This window comes from Octopus sinensis, linkage group LG14 (genome assembly GCF_006345805.1).
Source record: "Octopus sinensis linkage group LG14, ASM634580v1, whole genome shotgun sequence".
In the NCBI taxonomy this organism is placed as follows: Eukaryota; Metazoa; Mollusca; class Cephalopoda; order Octopoda; family Octopodidae; genus Octopus; species Octopus sinensis.
This window is the reverse complement of record NC_043010.1, coordinates 25,211,531-25,231,638: the sequence shown is the minus strand read 5'-3', so window position 1 is coordinate 25,231,638 and position 20,108 is coordinate 25,211,531. Positions and strand designations below refer to the sequence as shown.

Below are 20,108 nucleotides of genomic sequence, written 5' to 3'. Positions count from 1 at the left end.
GGGGGAACGAGGTCCGGGGTACTTTGGGGATTGGGGTATTTTTGGGGATCCGGGGTACTTGGGGATCCGGGGTACTTAGAATGGGTAGGGGGGTACTTAGAATGGGTAGGGGGTACTTAGATGGGTAGGTGACGAGGCGGGAGGGTACTAAAAAGGGGATGGTCGGGTTGAGGCAGTGTCAGGAGGAAGCGTAAGATCGGTGGGCAGTTGATGAGCTAGGCGCTAGCAGCTTGTCTTAAGCATATGAGGAGAAGTGGTAGTGGGAGGAGGAGGAGGGAGTGGCGTACCCAGTGTAGATGAGTTAAGGTGTATCCGGTGTAGATAGAGAGAACGGGGTATACTGGTATTTGGTGGTGGGGGGGTGAGAACATGTTCAACGGTATTGGTGGTGGGGTGAGAAACAGTTTCAACGGTATTGGTGGTGGGGTGGGGGGCGGGCGCACCGCCAATGACTGAAAGATGGGAAAAAGATGGGATTACGGCTTGAGCAGCTGCGGTTAAATATTGTAGAGAGAGAGATAGGAAGATAAATCATTATGGCGAAGCTTGAAAGTATCTAAAAAAGGTTAAATTTTCGTAACATGTATGAAATAAACGTATTAACAACGAATAAAAATATAGTAAGATAATTTTTTAAGAACTTGCTGCGGTCATCGAGCGGGAGTTGAAATTGAAAAGAAAGTAGTTGAACTGGAATTTAAATTGCAGAATCGTAATAGTAATAGTAATGGCGGTTTTCAAGTTTTAGCATATGAAGAAGAAGAGGAGGAAAAATAAAAGAAGACCGCCAATGACTGAAAGATGGGAAAAAGATGGGATATGGCTTGAGGCAGCCTGCTGGTAACTAAATATAGTAGAGAGAGATAGGAAGATAAATCAATTTATGGCGAGGCTTGAAAGTATCTTAAAAAAGGGTTAAATTTTCGTAACAGTGTATGAATAAAGTATTAACAAACGAATAAAAAATATAGTAGATAAATTTTTTAAGAACTTGCTGCGGTCATCGAGCGGGAGTTGAATTGAAGAAGAAAGTATTTGAACTGGGAATTTAAATTGCAGAATCGTATATTAATAGTAATGCGGTTTTCAAGTTTTAGCATATGAAGAAGAAGAGGAGAAAAAGAAGACCGCCAATGACTGAAATTGCGTGTGTGTGTGTGTATATATATATAAGTATAGTTTAGGACGGTGTGTGTATATATATATATATCTGTGTACATATGTACATTTATGCGTAAATGTATGCCTTCTATGAGTATGTATTCACTATACAAGCCGTGCGCTTTCGCACAGCTCGCTTAAGTTCTTCATACTGGATACGTGCTCTCTCAAAAGTGTCGATCCCCTCCTTAACCTGCTTCCTGCATCTGTGGCGATGACAGGCTTTGTTCTCCTAGTCAGTGTCCTGTCCTATATATCAATGTTTGCAGTCATGTATGCTTGTCAAGAGCAGGGCTCATTAGCCACCAATGGAGCTGCAAATGCAAAATATAAGTTAGTCCTAGAGCACACAATGTTCCTGAAGGTCGGCAGTGGTCTTCCTCGGTCACAAGTGGACGGCCATCATGCGTATGTATACATATATACATAAGCACACACTTATGTGCATATCATCATCATCATCATTTAACGTCCGTTTTCCGCGCTAGCACGGGTTGGACGTATGTGTGTGGATATGTGTATGAGTACATTAATGCACATGTTTGTGTGTGTATGGGCATGTACATATACATATTGGTGTGAGTGTGTATGTATGTAAGCGTTAACGCAAGCGGTTTTATGTCTATGTATTGTGAGCATATGGTTGCATGTATTTTTTATGTTTTATATTTTTTCCAACCTATTAGAATAACTTCCTTTTTATTCAACGTTTTGTTTTATAACGTCTATTAGCTCTGGCATTTGAAACTTTGAATCCTATTATGACAACTTACTGATGGTCCTAAGCTATACATATATAAATTCCTCTATTTACCTAATATCGAGGTCTCATTCTTTTGTTGTTATTTATTATATATATATATCATCATCATCATCGTTTAGCGTCCGCTTTCCATGCTAGCATGGGTTGGACGATTCAACTGGGGTCTGGGAAGCCAGAAGGCTGCACCAGGCCCAGATTGATCTGGCAATGTTTCTATGGCTGGATGCCCTTCCTAACGCCAACCACTCCATGAGTGTAGTGGGTGCTTTTTACGTGCCAGACGAGTCTGGCAAACGGCCACGATCGGATGGTGCTTTTTATGTGCTACCGGCACGGGGGCCAGGCGGGGCTGGCAACGGCCACGAAATGATGGTGCGTTTTACATGCCACCGGCACGGGGGCCAGGCGAGGCTGGCAACGGCCACAAACGGATGGTGCTTTTTACGTGCCACCGGCATGAGGCCAGTTGGGGTGGCGCTGGCAACGGCCACGTTCGGATGGTTCTCTTACGTGCCACCGGCACTGGTAACTCAGCTGCAATTTCCATTGATCGATTTCGATTCTGATTCTCACTTGCCTCAACAGGTCTTCACAAGTAGAGTTTTGTGTCCCAAGAAGGGAAGGTATGCATAAGTGGGCTGGCTACATCCCATGTAGAAGGCCATGGGTTATGGTCTCACTTGTCTTGCCGGGTCTTCTCACACACAGCATACTTCCAGAGGTCTTGGTCTCTAGTCATTTCCTCAGTGAGACCTAAAGTTCGAAGGTCGTGCTTCACCACCTCGTCCCAGGTTTTCCTGGGTCTGCCTCTTCCACAGGTTCCCTCAACCGCTAGGGTGTGGAACTTTTTCACACAACTATCTTCATCCATTCTTGCCACGTGCCCATACCAGCGCAAACGTCTCTCTTGCACACCACATCTGATGCTTCTTAGGTCCAGCTTTTCTCTCAAGGTGATACAATTCCCTGCTACCACCATTCTTCCAGTCCTTCCAAGTCTGTCTCTTTTCTCTAATAGCCCTGTCTACAACACTGTTCCACCACCAGGTTACCTTGGGACGAGAGGGGACTTTGCACCAGCCACAGATCTGGTCAGTGGCTCTCAGCAGGTTGTCCCTTAGAAACGTGCAGTTGCCTTCTACCCCATGTGATACTCTATCCCCTTCTACTTTGTCAAAGGCTTCAAGTAGCATGTCCCTAAATCTCTGTCCATTCGCAGGATCTTTAAGCTTCCAGATCCTTCTTCTCCCTTTGCCTGGCAAGGATGTAGTCAATTTGGCTGGTATGTTGGCCCGATTGGTAGGTGACTAGGTGGCTGGTATGTTTCCTGAAGTTAGTGTTGCAAATCATAAGATTATTTGCATCGCAGAACTCCAGCAGCCTGGTTCCCTCCTCGTTGCAGAAACCATAGCCATAGCCTCCATGTACGCCATGGAAGCCCCCAGCATGTCGTCCAATGTGACCATTGAAGTCACCAGCCACAAAGAGAAGGTCTCTGTCGTTCGTCAACGAGGTAGTCTGCAGTAGAGTGTCATAAAATCGGTCTTTCTGTCCATCGGGTAGCCCCGACTGAGGAGCATAGGCTGATATAATGGTTGCTAAACTATGATGAAGCACTAATCTAATCTTAAGTATTCTGTCACATACTCTGATTACCTCAATTACTTTATCTACCCATTTATCAGCAATAAGTATACCCACGTCACCAACTCTGTCAGTGTTCCCTGCCCAGAAAATCTTGTACCTGTGTTCCTTGCCTGTGAGGAACCTAGCAGATCCTCCTCTCCACCTTACTTCTTGCATGCAACATATATCCACACATCTCCATTCAAGCATCTCGACTATCTTGCCAGACCTACCTTTCAGTGTGCCAACGTTGAGGGTGCCAACCCTGAGGGTGTGGGAGGTATGGGCCCTAGAGACCCTGGGACGGTGGACAGTAGCTTCATGTACCTGAAAAGAAAGCTCGCATTTGGCAGAATTCATGTGCAAGTAATACAGTAGCCTTAAGTTCAACCTGCATAACTCTAGCCTTTCATATTTTGCACTGTGTGAACATTACCTTACATAGGTCGAGACTAGGGGTAGGAATGGTGAAAGAGCATTTGCAGTCTTCATGGGAAGCAACCCTGGGATGGCAAAGAATAGGAACTTCCGGCATGTGTGGAGGGGGTGGGAGGGCGGGTGCACCATAAACTAGGAAGAGGTTCTGTTAATCGTGTGAGCAAGAAAGTAGGTTTGAAAAATCTGAGAAAGTGAGATTTTTAGGGGAAAGATAAATGGCTATGAACCGGGAGCAACAGGGAGACAAGACTAAACGAAAAACATATTTGAGCTAGACAGAGTAATGAGAGAATATTTAACTGTTCATGATCTGTGCGTATTTCTTCATTAGATCTGTGCGTATATATATATATATATATATATATATATATATATATATATATATATATATATATATATCAATAAGTATCTGGACTGTTGCCATCGTAACAAACTAAAGCATGCAGAGTGAAGCCTCTTGGCAAAGATTGACCTTGAAATCTGCTGTGCATGTGCACTAAGTTTTAACATTCTAACTCACTTCCGCTGTTTACAGCAGTTTTGGAGAGAAGGTGTGTAGCGTGCGATCGTTCCAATGACCATGACAGCGAAAATTGAGCAGAGAATCTACATCAAATTTTGCTAAAAGCTTGGTGATACCTGCTCAGAGGCCTACACAAAGTTTTTCTTTGTTCTAGGCACAAGAAGATCTTGTGCAACTGAAACCCGAGTGTCTTTTTGGTCAACTGAAAGCAGTTTGGCACAAACTTGGTAGACACGAGTCTCATACCTAAATCTTCAGTGATAATGGACTGAATTAAACCGTAACTAATCTGTATATCTTGTGATAATTCACAGATGGTAATTCAACAATTTCCCTTCACAGTTGCACACACATCTGCAATATTTTTCTCACTTCAACTGGTTGTAGGTCTCCCAGAATGTTTGTCAATATTGAGATATTTTCGGCCATCTTGGAAAAGTCTGAACCATTCTTACATTTGTGTATGACTCATACACTCCTCTCCATACACGTTCTGCAACTTTACTTAGGCCTCTGAGCTGGTATTACCATAACAACTTTCTCTGTCATGGTCAATGCAATGATCACATGCTACACACCTTCCTTCCAAGCACTACTGTAAACAGCAGAAGTGAGCTAGAACATTAAATCTTAGTATGCATGTGCAGCAGTGTTTAAGATCAGTGTGTGCCAAGCAGCTTCACTCTGCATGCTTTAGCTTCATTACTATGGCAATAGTCTGGATACTTATTCATCAGACCTCGTATATCGTATATACATACATACATACACACACACACAAACATATATATTGTCAATGTATCATATATTAAAAAAAAGAAACACACTCTAAAGCATAAAGCATATATCTATATGTAGTTACATTTCCTCTTTTCAACAGCATCTTTCTTTTCCGCACATTTCCTCTTCATAAACTATGATAGTCTTCCAATCCCCTCTCTTGCCTTCACTGCCCTCTACCCAGGATTTTGCCAATCCTTGCAATCCCCACTCTCTACTTAAGACTTCTTGGCAAAGCCTGACCATACATATTATGACCTTTATACCTCTCTTTTCCTTGCCATCACATCTATGCTCTGATCCTTGTTACTTATGATTTTTACTAGTTCCTTAGTGTTTCTACCCTTGTTACGTGTTCAATTCCCTTATGTTTTCTAACTGTTTCCTGATGTTTTTTCTTATATTATTCTTATTTGAATTATTCCTTATTTTATCTGTAATTATTTTATGTTTATGCTCGTTTATTTCTATGTTAGTATCATTATTGCAAATCTTGTTTTGTGTATAGTTACTATTATTATTTAAGTTTGGTCTGTAGAATTTTAATTTTTGCTTATATCTGGCTTTACCTAGTGGTATGTTATAATAATCTACATTGTGTTTAAAGATTTCCTCATTTGCCAAGAGAAAAGGAATTATTTTTGAAATGTTTATTGAATTTAAATAAATTTAATTAAAATAAACACTATATGAATGATAGAATAGTATATAAGCTTTTAAAGCTAAAAATATATTTTCTTTGTGTTTAAATGTATTCAAATGATTTTAGATAAAAATATACAGTGTATATGATAATTTAGAATCATATTTCTATACCATTAAATAAATAGAAAAAATAGGAACCAAAACTATCAAATAATGAATCTAAGTAATAAATTATGTAACAATAATATAACTTCTTACAATAATAATAAACAAAAATAAATAAATAAAAGATAGCAAATGAGTACATACCTAGATTTATTTTTCTTACCAATAAGTACATATAGATAAATATATAATGTGAGCATGATAGATAGTACAAATGGTAAAAGCAAACTACAAACCTATATAGTTAATGATTAATTTGCTTACAAGCATACTTAACAGTAAAGAATTTGCACCTCTAAAAGGGTGAATAGTATTATGACCTAGTTCGTCTAAACTATGACTATCCCCTGTCCAGTGGGGTTGAAAAATGAACCTCTAGCTATTTTTAGAATAGTATCCAAGACCACTTGTTAAAATTCAATTTGAATTGAACCCTCCATCCATGAAGATGTATGAAGAAATAGCAGCCTATGATGTTACCTTTTTAACAGTCTATTTTAGCCCTGATGAAGGTTTTTGCTTTCTCAAATTAATGATACAATTTAATTGCATTAATACGAATCTAAGCAACAGACCAAAATACATGTAGGTAACATGATTTGATTATTATAATAAATATATTGATTATTCTATGGATGCATTCTCCATTATCTTTGTATTGTTATAAATTTTTCTCCTATATCAAAAGGATAACATCTATAGCAACAACTGGAATTTCAAAAAGTGAGGTACTAATATCAAAGAAGAACCAACAATAAAGGCTAGTACTTAAGCACATGTAGAATTTCCAGTATCATTAATTGATATAGAGCTAATCCGGTGTACACTTGGATAAATATCTCTAAGAAACAATAACTTCTTTCCACACAGACTTATCATCATCATCATTGTTCAACGTCCATTTTCCATGCTAGCATGGATTGGACAGTTTGACCGGCGTCTGGGAAGCCAGGGGGCTACACCAGGCTCTAGTCTGATCTGGCAGTGTTTCTACAGCTGGATGCCCTTCCTAATGCCAACCATTCCGTGAGTGTAGTGGGTGCTTTTTACATGCCACCGGCATATATATGCATGTGTTAATTTGCAAATATTTATACACACACAATAAACAAACATAAGTAAATTATCATTCAATTATTCAATTTTCTATTAAATTACAATATATACACATCTAAGGACACCTTTGACTTCTTGATATAGATTGAATAGATAACCAGTCCATAGCAAGCAAACTCTCAGGATCTGCTACTTTATTCCCTATAGTTAGGTGAACTAAAGTAATGTAGAATATATTTAGAATAAACATACTGAAATGTTACAGTGTATTTTAAACTCATGGTCTTGAAATTGGTAGGTTGATAAGTTACATACTATTAAGTAGGGATCAAATTTTTGCTACACACACACAAATACAGAATGTAACCAAAAAAGCTATTTGCCTCACTGGCAAACCTTCACTCACTAACACACTAGAATCACTAAAGGTTGATGCATTGCATTTCTCTTTTGTCTAATATACCATTGCCACAATGGTTTGTGCTTCTGTGAACTATTCAAACTATAGAAATCAACCATATTCATTTACCTCTTCTCTTATACATCTGGTATATTACAAAAATCCTGCACTAAATAAACCATTATTCTCAGAATTACAGCTATCTGAAACTCACTTCCTATCCATATTTATTTAGTCTGCAAGTATCAATCAAACATGAATTCATGCTGAATAACACTACCAGCTTGCAAGATCCTGCAAAGTGCTTCATTTCACATTGTTCCAGTTTACTCAGCTGAAAATGAGTAGCAGCCATCACAGCTTGAGAGCTCTGCAGAGTAAAGGTGGGCAGGATGAAAGGGTGTCTTTGCTTGCAACTGTATAGGCACCTAAAATAGTGCAAATATTGTACACTCTACCAAATCAAATTTACTTGAGAGGATGATGTATGTGTCATTGGTGTTGGAATCATTTATACTCTATTGAACCATCTAACCTATACTGGCATAGATCCAGTGAGGACTGTGGAGTTCTCTGAAGTCTCTTTGACATGGTTTCTATAGCTAGATGTCCTTTCTAACTCTAGCTACTTTACAGAGTGTGATGGAGGCTTTTTTGTTGCACCAGCACAAGTTAGGTCATTATGTAACTCACAAGACTAAGGACTGTCTCAACTGAGTGAGAATATAATAGAGAGAGAGGTGACTTTATGCTAGAATGCTAAGGAGATATATGGTTATAATTATTTGATATATTTGAAATTCATTGATATTTTTCCTATACATACATACACACATATATTGCCCTATTTTGTGAGGGTCATTATGCCAAAAGATACATGCACTAGTACATGTGTTTTTGTTAGCATAATGACACTCCCACCCAAGATACAACAAATTTGTTTCAATGCCAATTTTTACACCAAGAATTTTGCAAGCCAACTACAAAGAATGTGTGTGTGTGTGAGTAAGAAAAATAAAAAAGCACGAGAATATGTAAACAGGTACCCACCTAAATTTCATAAGTTGTGCAATGTTCACTTTACACCTTGACTTCTTAGCAACACTCAATTTTATGCTTTTCCATAAATTTCATCAGGCTCTCTATTATTGACTAACAAATGAAAAGAAGGGACATGAACTAATCCAAATATGTATGGAGAAACTAGTTATAATTTCTTGAAAACATGTTGGGCTACAGGAAAATGTCTCCTTGCTTGGAAACAAAATGATGGTTGGTAACAGGAAGGGTATCTGGCTTTAGAAAATCTGCTCCAACAAAATCCATCCTATACAAGTATGGAAAGTAGATGTTAAAAGTTATGAAGATATGTATGTGCATGTATGTATGTGTGAGAGAGAGAGACAAAGAGTGTTTAGAGATTTTAGTACACCAAATGAAAAACTGTAATGATCAAAAGCATTCCAGTATGATCATCAGCCATTTTAGTAGTAGTATTAGATGTCTCTTTTAGGGATATCTAGTATTACTAAAATATCCCTTTTAGGATATCTAGTACTAATTATGAAATGCATACTTCCATTTTTTAAAATATATATATATGTGTGTGTATGTGTTTGTGTTTGTCCCCCTAGCATTGCTTGACAACCGATGCTGGTGTGTTTACGTCCCCGTCACTTTGCGGTTCGGCAAAAGAGACCGATAGAATAAGTACTGGGCTTACAAAGAATAAGTCCCGGGGTCGATTTGCTCGACTAAAGGCGGTGCTCCAGCATGGCCGCAGTCAAATGACTGAAACAAGTAAAAGAGTAAAGAGTAAAGAGTATAGTGTATTATTTGAGAGCAATTTGACTGCTGTTTCTCGTAGATCAAGTGACCACATAATGGCTTCCTTACCAATTTCCTTTTTATTTTGTGTGCATGCTTATAATATGAAGTAGCTGTGTTTTGCCAGGTATAATTTTAACTTGAATCTAATGTAATTGCACATGTGAATTGTAGGGAGTAAGCGACTGGTTAATGTTAGATTAGTTTCTATCTTTGTGGAAGAAAGCCATAACATTTATGATGCAGCAGTTGTTACGATATTGACAATTGGTTATAATATATTTGGTAGGGAACAACAATGGTTACTTGACTTGTTAGATGCAGTCAAATTAACCTCAACTTACACCTAGTATTTTATAAAAAGTATATATTGGCTAATGTAGTCCTATATACATTATACTTGAGAAAAAAAGACAGGGATGGTCATGGTTAAACCACTAGTCAAACAACGACACACTCAAAATGTTCTTGATCTGCACTTCACACCTTTTTGTTTTTGTTTAGCTTCCTACATGCTTTAGGAGTTACTTAATCAGAACTGGAGTTTGTAGAAAAAGTAAGCTAACAGTAAGCAAAAACAAGAGGAAGAGGAGAAATAAGGGAAAGGGAAAGAGAAGAAGTAGGGCGATGATGATCCATTTCATGTTTGATTTAACTTTGATTATGAATTTACTTACATCTTTTTCAAGTGACATGGCCAATTTATATGCAGTATGACCATTCTGAAAGGGAGAGGGATAAAAATGAAAGTGGTTTTTTTCATATATAGTACTGGTTTCTTCCAAAGTAACAAGACCATATACATGTATAAACATGTTTACACACACACACATTGCATTACAAAAATACATATGTACTTAAGAGCACACATACAAACAAACATACATATATAATCATACTTAACATCAATACATACATGCATAAACAGACAATTTAGTTAAATGGTTTAGGACTTCCAAGTTCTTTTACTGGGTTTAGAAAAACTGAAGAACCACTACAAGGACCAGTGCATAAATCTAAGAGAGGAATATGTTGAATAAAATAATAATTAACTGATTCTGCTGTATTTTCTTTTAACCAAAATCAAGAACTTTACAGCACCCCCTTGTGTGTGTATATATATGTGTATGTGTGTGAGAAGGTATATGATTCAGTGGTTAGAGCATTAGGCTCATAGTCATGAGGTAGTGAGTTCGATTCCCAGACCAGGCTGTGTGTGTTGTGTTCTTGAGCAAAACACTTTATTTCACATTGCTCCAGTTCACGCAACTGCAGAAATGAGTTGCGATGTTACTGGTGCCAAGCTGTATCACCCTTTGCCTTTCCCTCAGATAACATCAGTGGTATGGAGAGGGGAGGCTGGAATGCATGGATGACTGCTGGTCTTCCACAAACAACCTTGCCTGGACTTGTGCCTTGGGGGAGAACTTTCTAAGTGCAATCCCATGGTCATTCATGACCGAAGGAGGTCTTTACCCTTTATATTTACATACATGATGTACATATCTTAGTCTTATTTCCTTCTGCCTTCAAAGAAGAATTTGCAATGATTAATGTTCACCCAACACAGTCACAAGCCCTATTTTGAGCCTGCTGCTAGGACCTCCCCATATCTGCCAGTCCCTTCTCTATGGTTCTCATCTTGACAGGACTGCCTCACCTTCTATATCTCCACTAGCACATGGGCATGCATCTTCTGTCTTATGGGGAAGAAAGCCCATAGGTTACTTCTTTATTAATGATGTAGCTGTACCAAGAAATTTTTACTATAGTCTTAAGTCAATATCTGTGGAAGACAGTCTGCTATATATCCCTATCTCAAGACATAAGTAACCATTAGCATGATGATGGATGTATACAGGTAATATTTGATGCCTTATTTGATGAAATGTTAGACTGTACAGGTTTCAGGTACTACTAGACAGTTACAACCTTGCTGAGATTCTTCTCCACATCATTTCCCCAAGTTTCAACGTTTAGTGATGTTACTGCCCAGGTATGTGAATAAATCAATGGTCTCCAGAGTCAGCTATTCCAGCCAGACTCATTTCTCCTGTGCCTTTCATCTTTACATTATCAATGTAAAAGCCAACCTTAGAGTTGTTACTGAGATTGATGTTAAAGAGTTAACCTGCATTGCTCAAAGATGTTTGCAAATGTTATCATCACATTTACAGAATATATAATATAGTAGCTGACCCCGTGCCATCAAAAATGATGGCTAATTGTAGTATTTTATTTATAAATATGGATGGTAAATCAAATTAATACACTTGTCAAAGTTATCTAGTGGTTGTCTTTTGAGATGTGACATCGATCATCGTTTGTTACTGAAAGAATACTGGTTCACACAAAGGTTGTCTTCGCTATGTCAACAGAAATAGAGAGGAGGATTACACGGGTATCTCGCTGCTCTCCAAACTGTAAACATGTCCTACACTGCTGTGATGAGGTAATGAGGACCTCCATGCAAACTGCACCAGTACACTGCAGGGCCTCTATTTCACAGAGAGAGAGAGATGAACAAATAGAAATAGTATCTATATTGCCATCAAGTAATCTTCTGTCATCTTAAAAAGATTGGATGTGGTCCCTAAGATACAAAATGATAGATTGGTTACTGTCAGAATGTCTTTCATCATAGGTAAGTTCAATCAATGCTGACTTGAGGTTAAACAATAGCAGTAATAATGGTGATGATCTATGATGACAAATAAAGAAAATGACCATCTACTAACCTTATTGTATATTACAATATTAGCATTGTTTTCCAAGAGAACTTCCACCAACGTTTGATAGCCATTGATGACAGCAATCATTAAGCAAGTCTTGCCATCAATATCCCTGAGATCAATGTCAGCTCCATTGCGAATCAATGTAAGAGCAATTAATTTGTTACCATGTAGAGAAGCTGAAAAAACAATTAGGGAAAAGCAAGCATCATGTTAATAATACATATATAAATATTACTTGATAGCAACTTGGAGGAAAATTACTTAATATAACCAACAGGACACTATTTATGAGTACATATATTTCAATGGGGGCAAAAATATCTTAAGTCTTTCATAAGCCCTTCTAAATTGGTATCCTGCAATGCAGTTAACAGAGTCAATGTTTTTCTCAAACAGTTCATTTTAGTTACATGTGCATACATGACAGAGTGTAAGCGCCCTGAGAGAAAAGTTAGACATAAGAAGCATCAGATGTGGTATGGTTATGTGTTACATATGGATGAGGACAGCTGTGTGAAGAAGTGTCACACCCTAACAGTGGAGGGTACCTGTGGAAGAGGTAGACCCAGGAAGACTTGGGATGAGATAATGAAGCATGACCTAGACCTCACAGAGGCAATGACAAGTGACCGAAACCTTTGGAAACACACTGTACTTGAGGAGACCCAGCAAGCTAAGTGAGACCATAGCCATGGCTTATGCCAGTGTTGCATAACTAGACCATTTAAGAGTACCTTTCAATTGTCGGGCAATATGCTGTGCTCAAGAAGACCTGTTGAGTCAAGTGAAATCATTGTTGTGGCTAATGCCAGTACCACCTAGTGGCACCCACGCTGGTGACATGTAAAAAACCATTTGAGCATGGTTGATGCCAGTGACACCTGACTGGCTCCCATGCTGGTGGCATGTAAAAAGCATCCACTACACTCTTGGAGTGGTTGGCATTAGGAAGGGCATCTATCTGTAGAAACCTTGCCAGATCAGATTGGAACCTGGTGCAGCCCCCTAGCTTGCCAGTCCTCAGTCAAATCTTCCAACCCATGTCAGCATGGAAAGTGGATGTTAAATGATGATGATGATGATGTTCTTGTCACTAATCACTCTCAAGAGTGAACTGGGTGTATTTTTGTCATAGCATCAGTAGTAGAGAGATTATCTCATGTGTGAAGGATTAAAAGTACTCTCTCCCATAAATCAGTTCTTATCTAAGGTTACTCCCCACATCCATCGGTGACCTGTGATGTATCTTGTAAAATCTCATTTGTAGGTTCCATTGGTTAGAGAAAGGAGGAAGGTGTTATCTACCAAATGAGAGGAATATGGTGATCTGATGTGGCTTGATACAAAGGTTGTCTTCGCTACGTCAACAGAATTAGAGAGGAGGATTACACAGGTATCTTGGGAGGGACTGAGGCTGTCTCCATAGTGCTTGCTTGCAAAATCAATAATACCACAATTACTTCACTGCCAAACTACTCTGAAGGCATGATTTTTTGTCCATGTAATTAAACTTCACACCATCATTTGATGTCTGCACTTCTACTCCTTCATAAACAGTGAAAGTGAATGTTTCATTGACTGAGGAATATGAAACTATGCAGGTTATGAATTAAACTGTATAGTTATGCATATACATATATTCCCCAAACAGATTTGAATAAGTGAGTGAAACTGCAAACTTAAAACTCACCACATCGCATCAATGGAGTCCAGTGAGCATTTTTATCTCGAATGTTCACATCTGCTCCATTCCTGATCATCCATTCAATTAGGTCACAGTCACAGCTATCAACAGCATGATGCAATGGAGCAGACCCACCCAAATCAAAATCTTCATAGAGTGCACCATTTTGGACCAGGATCTTCACAGCTGCCAGCTGACCATGGATACAGGCATGCATTAAACTGAGGTAACCCCACCACAAAAAAAGGTAGAAAAATAAAATATGGAAAGTAGTTATTATTAAATTAAAGTTCAAATAAAGTTAATGCTTAAAATTAAGCTTAGATTGAAATTAAAAATTTAAATTAGTCTCCATAGCACTAAGATATATTATTAAATAGGTCTGCAGAGGAACTATGAGCCTGATGGGGTCTCTGTATATGTGGAGAGAATGTTTAGTGTTGTTCATTTAATAACGGTACAAATGGTTATGTATGTGGGAGTCTAAAATGTTAATGATCATCAGAAGTGTTGGGTTTTTTACACTTAGACCAATTGAAAGTTTTGAATGACTTAAAGAAGTTGTGTGTGCATGTGGAGAATGCTTTATGTTGCTTATTAAGATTAAATGAAATTAAACGTCTTTGTCTTGCATTGCCTTATTTTGTTTTATTTTCCTCACTATTTTAACCTGTATATATATATAAATTATTAAGGTGACTTTTTTGCAATTTAGAACCAGAAGGAACAAGTATGGACATCACTAAAGTGACTGAGGGTGCTCTTCAGCACCAGCATCTTTAGAAATATGAGTCAGAACAGCTCTTAGCCACAGGGAAGCACTTATCTAATAACAGACAAGGGAGACAAGCTCCCTACAGCAAGCAAGGCAATATATATATATATATATATATATATATATATATATATAGCAAGTGATTTGATCTGAGATCGTGTACTGGAACGAAAACAATTGCAGCGTGGAAGGTGTTTGTAAGCCATTTAAGAAATACACAAAAGCCGTTCGATTCACTTCAACATTTAAGTTTAATTTGTCAAAATATTTTCGTCGCTAAAATCCGCGACCTGTTCACTGACAAAAATCCGTGCTGCATCTGAGAAAGTAACAGTTAGTTCGTCATATATATGTACGTATGTATGTGTGTATGTATGTATGTACGCATGTATGCATGCATGTATGTATGTATATACACCTGTGTGTATGTATGTATGTATGTAAGTATGTGTGTGTATATGCACGCACATACACACTATAAACTTAAAGCTATAAACCTGTAGTGATGGATAGATGTAGACTGACCACTCATCACAATAATATCAAATTTTAACCTCCCCCCCCCGCCGAAACTAGGAAGTGATTTACGACCCTCACCCCCAAAACAAAACTCTAAAACCTATTATCAGACATTTATCTCTATATCACAAAACTTTTGTTTTACTATTGTTTTTTTTTCTCCCTTACATCTAGTTAGTTCAGGTTAAATATATATACGTATGTATGTATGTATGTATGTGTGTATGCACGTACGTACGCATGTGTGTATGTATGTATACACGCATGTATGCATGTGCCTATGTATGTGTGTGCGTACATGTACATGTGTAATGACGTGTGTATGCCCATACGTAGGTATGTATGTATGTTTGTACTCATGTGCTACGTATGTATGTGAGTATCTAGGAGAATGGGCAGACGCATCTGTGTGTGTGTGTGTACATGTGTATATGCATGTGAACGTATGTCCGTGTACTGGTATGTGTCCGTCCAAGTTGTGTACATGACTATTACTTTGTTGAAGGTTGTATATATACACACATATGTTTGTATAGACGCACACACATATATATATGTGTGGGTGTGTGCTTGTTCCTCTCATCATCGTCTAACTGTGAATGGATACAACGTTTAGGTGCAACTGTGCACATATAACCATATACATATACGCAATTAGACACAATCATATAGACACACTCATAAATATACATATAATCTTAAAATACTCATATATTCTTATCCACTTCTACATACATATGTCCTATTACACACATACACACACGCACACATGCATAAACATACATACGCACGCCCACGTACAAACAAAATACGACACAGCTGTGATTAAAGGGCATCGGTTAAAAACCGAACATGGATTATATTAACCTATGGGCTCTTTATTTTTTTATATGCATAAATACATACATATATCCATACATGCTCATGTGTATGCATGTGCATTAAAAAAATTTTTTTTTTATAGCACCATACACACACATACGTATCAAACAACGTATGCTCATACGGTTATATATAATTGCACATAAGTGTTTTAGCACCACACGTTGCAACATGTATGTAAGGATTACATGTAAACAAGAGCGAGAGGGGTGGTTATAGAATGGTCCTCCTGAATGGGATCTGGATGTTTACTCCGTTCGGATTTTCGGTTGAGAGTAGGTTTGTATTCTTGTATACAAACAGCTTCTGTGACCTGTCTCAACATTGCATCGGTGGGATGTGTTGATAGGATGTTCAACTTAAGTTTCCCTAAGGATCCCTTGTGGCAGTCTACAGCATGTTGGTAGAAGATGGAGTTTGGCTTCCTTTCAATGTAGTTGTCCAGGTGTTCTTTGAACCTATCATTGATACTCCTAGAAGTCTCACCTATGTATGACTCTGAGTTAGTTGTGCAAGCTCCTTCTTGGCACTCAATTTGGTATACAGCGCCCTTGGTTTTGCAGTTTACATGTGGGTTTGTCGAACATACTGCACAATTACTTTGACAGGTGATTCTGTAGCAATATTGTTTCCCTCATTGTTATCTTCACTGTTTGAGAATATCATTAAGAATAATATCGTTCAAGATTACAAACATCTTCGGCTAGTTTAACATTGTTGTAAACACTAATCCGATTGGTTGACACGTGGTCTCTACTACGTTCGCACCGCTGGTTGTCACGTGACGCGATTTGCCTCCGCTTATTTTCGCACCATTTGTTCCAAGCAGCCAATCACAGCTTTTCATTTCTGAAGTTCGTTTGAGCCACATAAACCTTATATAAAGAAGTGTTCTCAGACACTTTTCGTCTTTGGTTCTAGTTCTTTTCAGGGCTAACCTCTGACCACAGAGTTCGTCTTAGGTTACAGTCCTTTTCAGAGCTAAACCTCTGACCACAGAGCTCGTCTTAGGTTACAGTCCTTTTCAGGGCGGACCTTTGACCACACAGAGCATACTCGACCATGTTCCAGTTCGAAAGGCAAGCGACCACCATTATATCAAGAGAAAAATAACCAAGCAGAATATATAATGAAGACGCAGCAAAAACCAAGCGACAGACACAACTCATCGCCAAACATCGTCTCTATCTACGAAGATTTAATTTGTACACAAGACAACTACAGATTCAACTATAGCGGTTAGGTGAAAATCTCACCACGAAAAAACGGCTACAGTTAATATATCTGGAAGTATATTCATATCAAGAGAAAGATAAAACACAAGTGATTCAATTAATCTCAACTACGAGATGCAACATCTTGATATGGAACTATTACACTCCGTGTACCTCATAAACGGTAAATCAATTATCTGTCTTGGGTTCTAGTTCTTCTAAGAACTACCTTAAGCCATCTGCTACTATCTGTTGCTATGTCAATCACATTCACCTGCTTTGCTCTGTCGCACTCCCGAACACAAAAACATGCTAACACTTACAAACTTCCAACATCAGCATGATTGTAAAATATGTAAAATAAATAATGTATATATCTCAAAAAGAAATCTTGTTGTCATTCCACTTGTGTTCTATTGCCGCTGTATGTATTATATGGTCTGTAAAATAATCATTAAGAATATGACCACGTGCGACCGTGTCTCCTATACGATACGACCACACGTGATCCTATTTTTATAATTCTATCAAATGGATATGATCTGCATAATGCCAATTTGATAGTCCTACCTGTCTTTTCTACAACTTTGATTTTAAGGCCAGTAGTGTGCAGGATTTTCTTGAATACCTTACTTAGCTCGTTCTTATTCTTACTGTTACTTTCTCAGATGCAGCACGGATTTTTGTCAGGTCGCGGATTTTAGCGACGGAAATATTTTGACAAATTAAACTTAAATGTTGAAGTGAATCGAACGGCTTTTGTGTGTTTCTTAAATGGCTTACAAACACCTTCCATGCTGCAATTGTTATATATATATATATATAATATAGATGCAAACTGCCATGCTACACAGCAGTGAAACATGGGCCATGACTGCTGAGGACATGTGTAGGCTTGAAAGAAATGAAGCTAGCATGATCTGCTGGATGTGTAATGTCAGTGTGCATACACGACAGTGTGTAAGCGTCCTGAGAGGAAAGTTGGACATAAGAAGTCTCAAATGTGGGGTGCAAGAGAGACGACTGCACTGGTATGGTCATGTGTTATATATGGATAAGGACAGCTATGTGAGGAAGTGCCACACCCTAACAGTGGAAGGAACCTGTGTAAAAGGTAGACCCAAGAAGACATGGGATGAGGTGGTGAAGCACACCCTTTGAAGATTGGGCCTAACAGAGGCAATGACAAATGACCGAGACCTTTGGAGATATGCTTTGATTGATAAGACCCAGCAAGTAAAGTGAGATTGCAGCTATGGCCGATGCCAGTGTTGCATGATTGGCCCATTTAAAAGTATCCTTGAAGTGTAGGGCGATATGATATACTTGAGAAGACCTATTGTGTCAAGTAAAATCGTAGCCATGGCTAGGGGCCCCTGACTGGCTCCCATGCCAGTGACATGTAAAGAGCACCCATTAGACTCTCGGAGTGGTTGGTGTTAGGAAAGTCGTCCAGCTGTAGAAACATTGTCAGGTCAGATTGGAGCCTGATGCAGCCCACTGGCCTGCCAGACCTTGGTCAAACTGTCCAACCCATGCCAGCATGGAAAGCGGATGTTAAACGATAATGATGATGATGATGTATGCATATACAAGGTGTGTTGCAGGTCTATCTAATCTTTGGGCATAAAAAATAAAATAATTTTATACATTTCACAGATTTTATTTAATCACCTTCAAAATACTCTTCTTGGAAGTTCATACACTTCTCCCAGTAGTTTTGCCACTGCTAGTAACAACTTTGGGATGACCTTTCTAGAATGATAAGGAGTTCTGACATCACTTCTCTTATAATTTCCTCTTATAATTCATATCACTTCCCTTTCTGCATGGTTTTCAGTGTGGGAAAGAGCCAGAAGTCATACGGTACCAAGTCAGTAGAGTAGGGGGCCTGTCAAACAAGTGGTATGGTGTTCTTGACCAGGAAACTTGGATTATGTGGCCAGAATGGGTCAGTGCATTGTCATGGAGATGTTGCCAATTCTTCACTGCCTGCATGTCCAGCCACTTTCAATGCATTGCATCATGAAGGTGACATGTAACCTCCAGGTAGTATTCCATATTGATTGATTGACCTTGTGGTGTGTATTCATGATGCACAATACCATGGAGTCAAAGAATCAGGTCAACATTACCTTCACATTGCTGTGAACCTGTCGTGTTCTTTTAGACCTTGGTAATAATAGATGCTTCCATTGGTATGACTGGAACTTGGTTTCTGGGTTGTAACTATAAACCTATGTCTCATTACCAATGACGATGCTTTTCATAAAGTCTGGGTCATGGTTTGCACAGTTCAGCATATCTTGAGCAATTTCCATGCAGAATTACTTCTGTTGCTCTGGCAGCACCTTGGGGATGAATTTCGCTGGCACTCTGCATCCATAAATTCTCCGTTAAAATGAAATGTGCTGATCCTGTGCTTATTCCCACTTCATGGGCAATTTCCTGGATTGTTACAGAGTAGTCTTCCATGACTATTTGCTGAACCTTCTCAACTGGCTCCTCATTTCAACTTGTGGATGGCCTGTCTGAGTGTGTTTTACTCTTCACTGAGGTGCAGCTATGTTTGAAGCAGTTGTACCACTCTCTGATCTGAGCTTTGCACATGGTATCATTACAAAAGGCCTACTGAATTTTCTAGATGGTTCAGACTTGAATATTACTAAACTGTTGACAACACTTGATGCAATACCTCTGCTTAATGCATTCAGTCATCTTGCATGAAAACTTCTCTCATTAAATATATCTTCACTATAGTTGTGTCTCATTTCTTTCAGATTCTCTAACGACAACTTCCTTATCAGATTTCTTGTTGTTCTTGCACTCCTTGAATGCTTCGTTATGCTTAATTAATATAAACTGATCATCTCTGCTAGGCATATTGATAGACACTCCAGTATGGAATGTTAAAT

The 20,108-nt window shown here is 38.5% G+C and overlaps 1 protein-coding gene across 2 annotated transcripts in view; it reads right to left on the bottom strand.

The window, feature by feature from the left end:
* LOC115219284 (fibronectin type 3 and ankyrin repeat domains protein 1-like) overlaps window positions 1-20,108 on the bottom strand; it is a 45,511-nt gene that overhangs the window by 10,649 nt on the left and 14,754 nt on the right. For both annotated transcript variants that reach the window (XM_036508735.1, XM_036508736.1), the window contains exons 7-10: window positions 13,810-14,024; window positions 12,123-12,295; window positions 10,062-10,106; window positions 8,608-8,709 (exon numbers count right to left, since the gene is read on the bottom strand). In XM_036508735.1, the coding sequence (XP_036364628.1) occupies window positions 8,653-8,709; window positions 10,062-10,106; window positions 12,123-12,295; window positions 13,810-14,024 (490 nt within the window). In that variant the 3' untranslated portion in view covers window positions 8,608-8,652. The remainder of the gene's footprint in view (window positions 1-8,607; window positions 8,710-10,061; window positions 10,107-12,122; window positions 12,296-13,809; window positions 14,025-20,108) is intronic.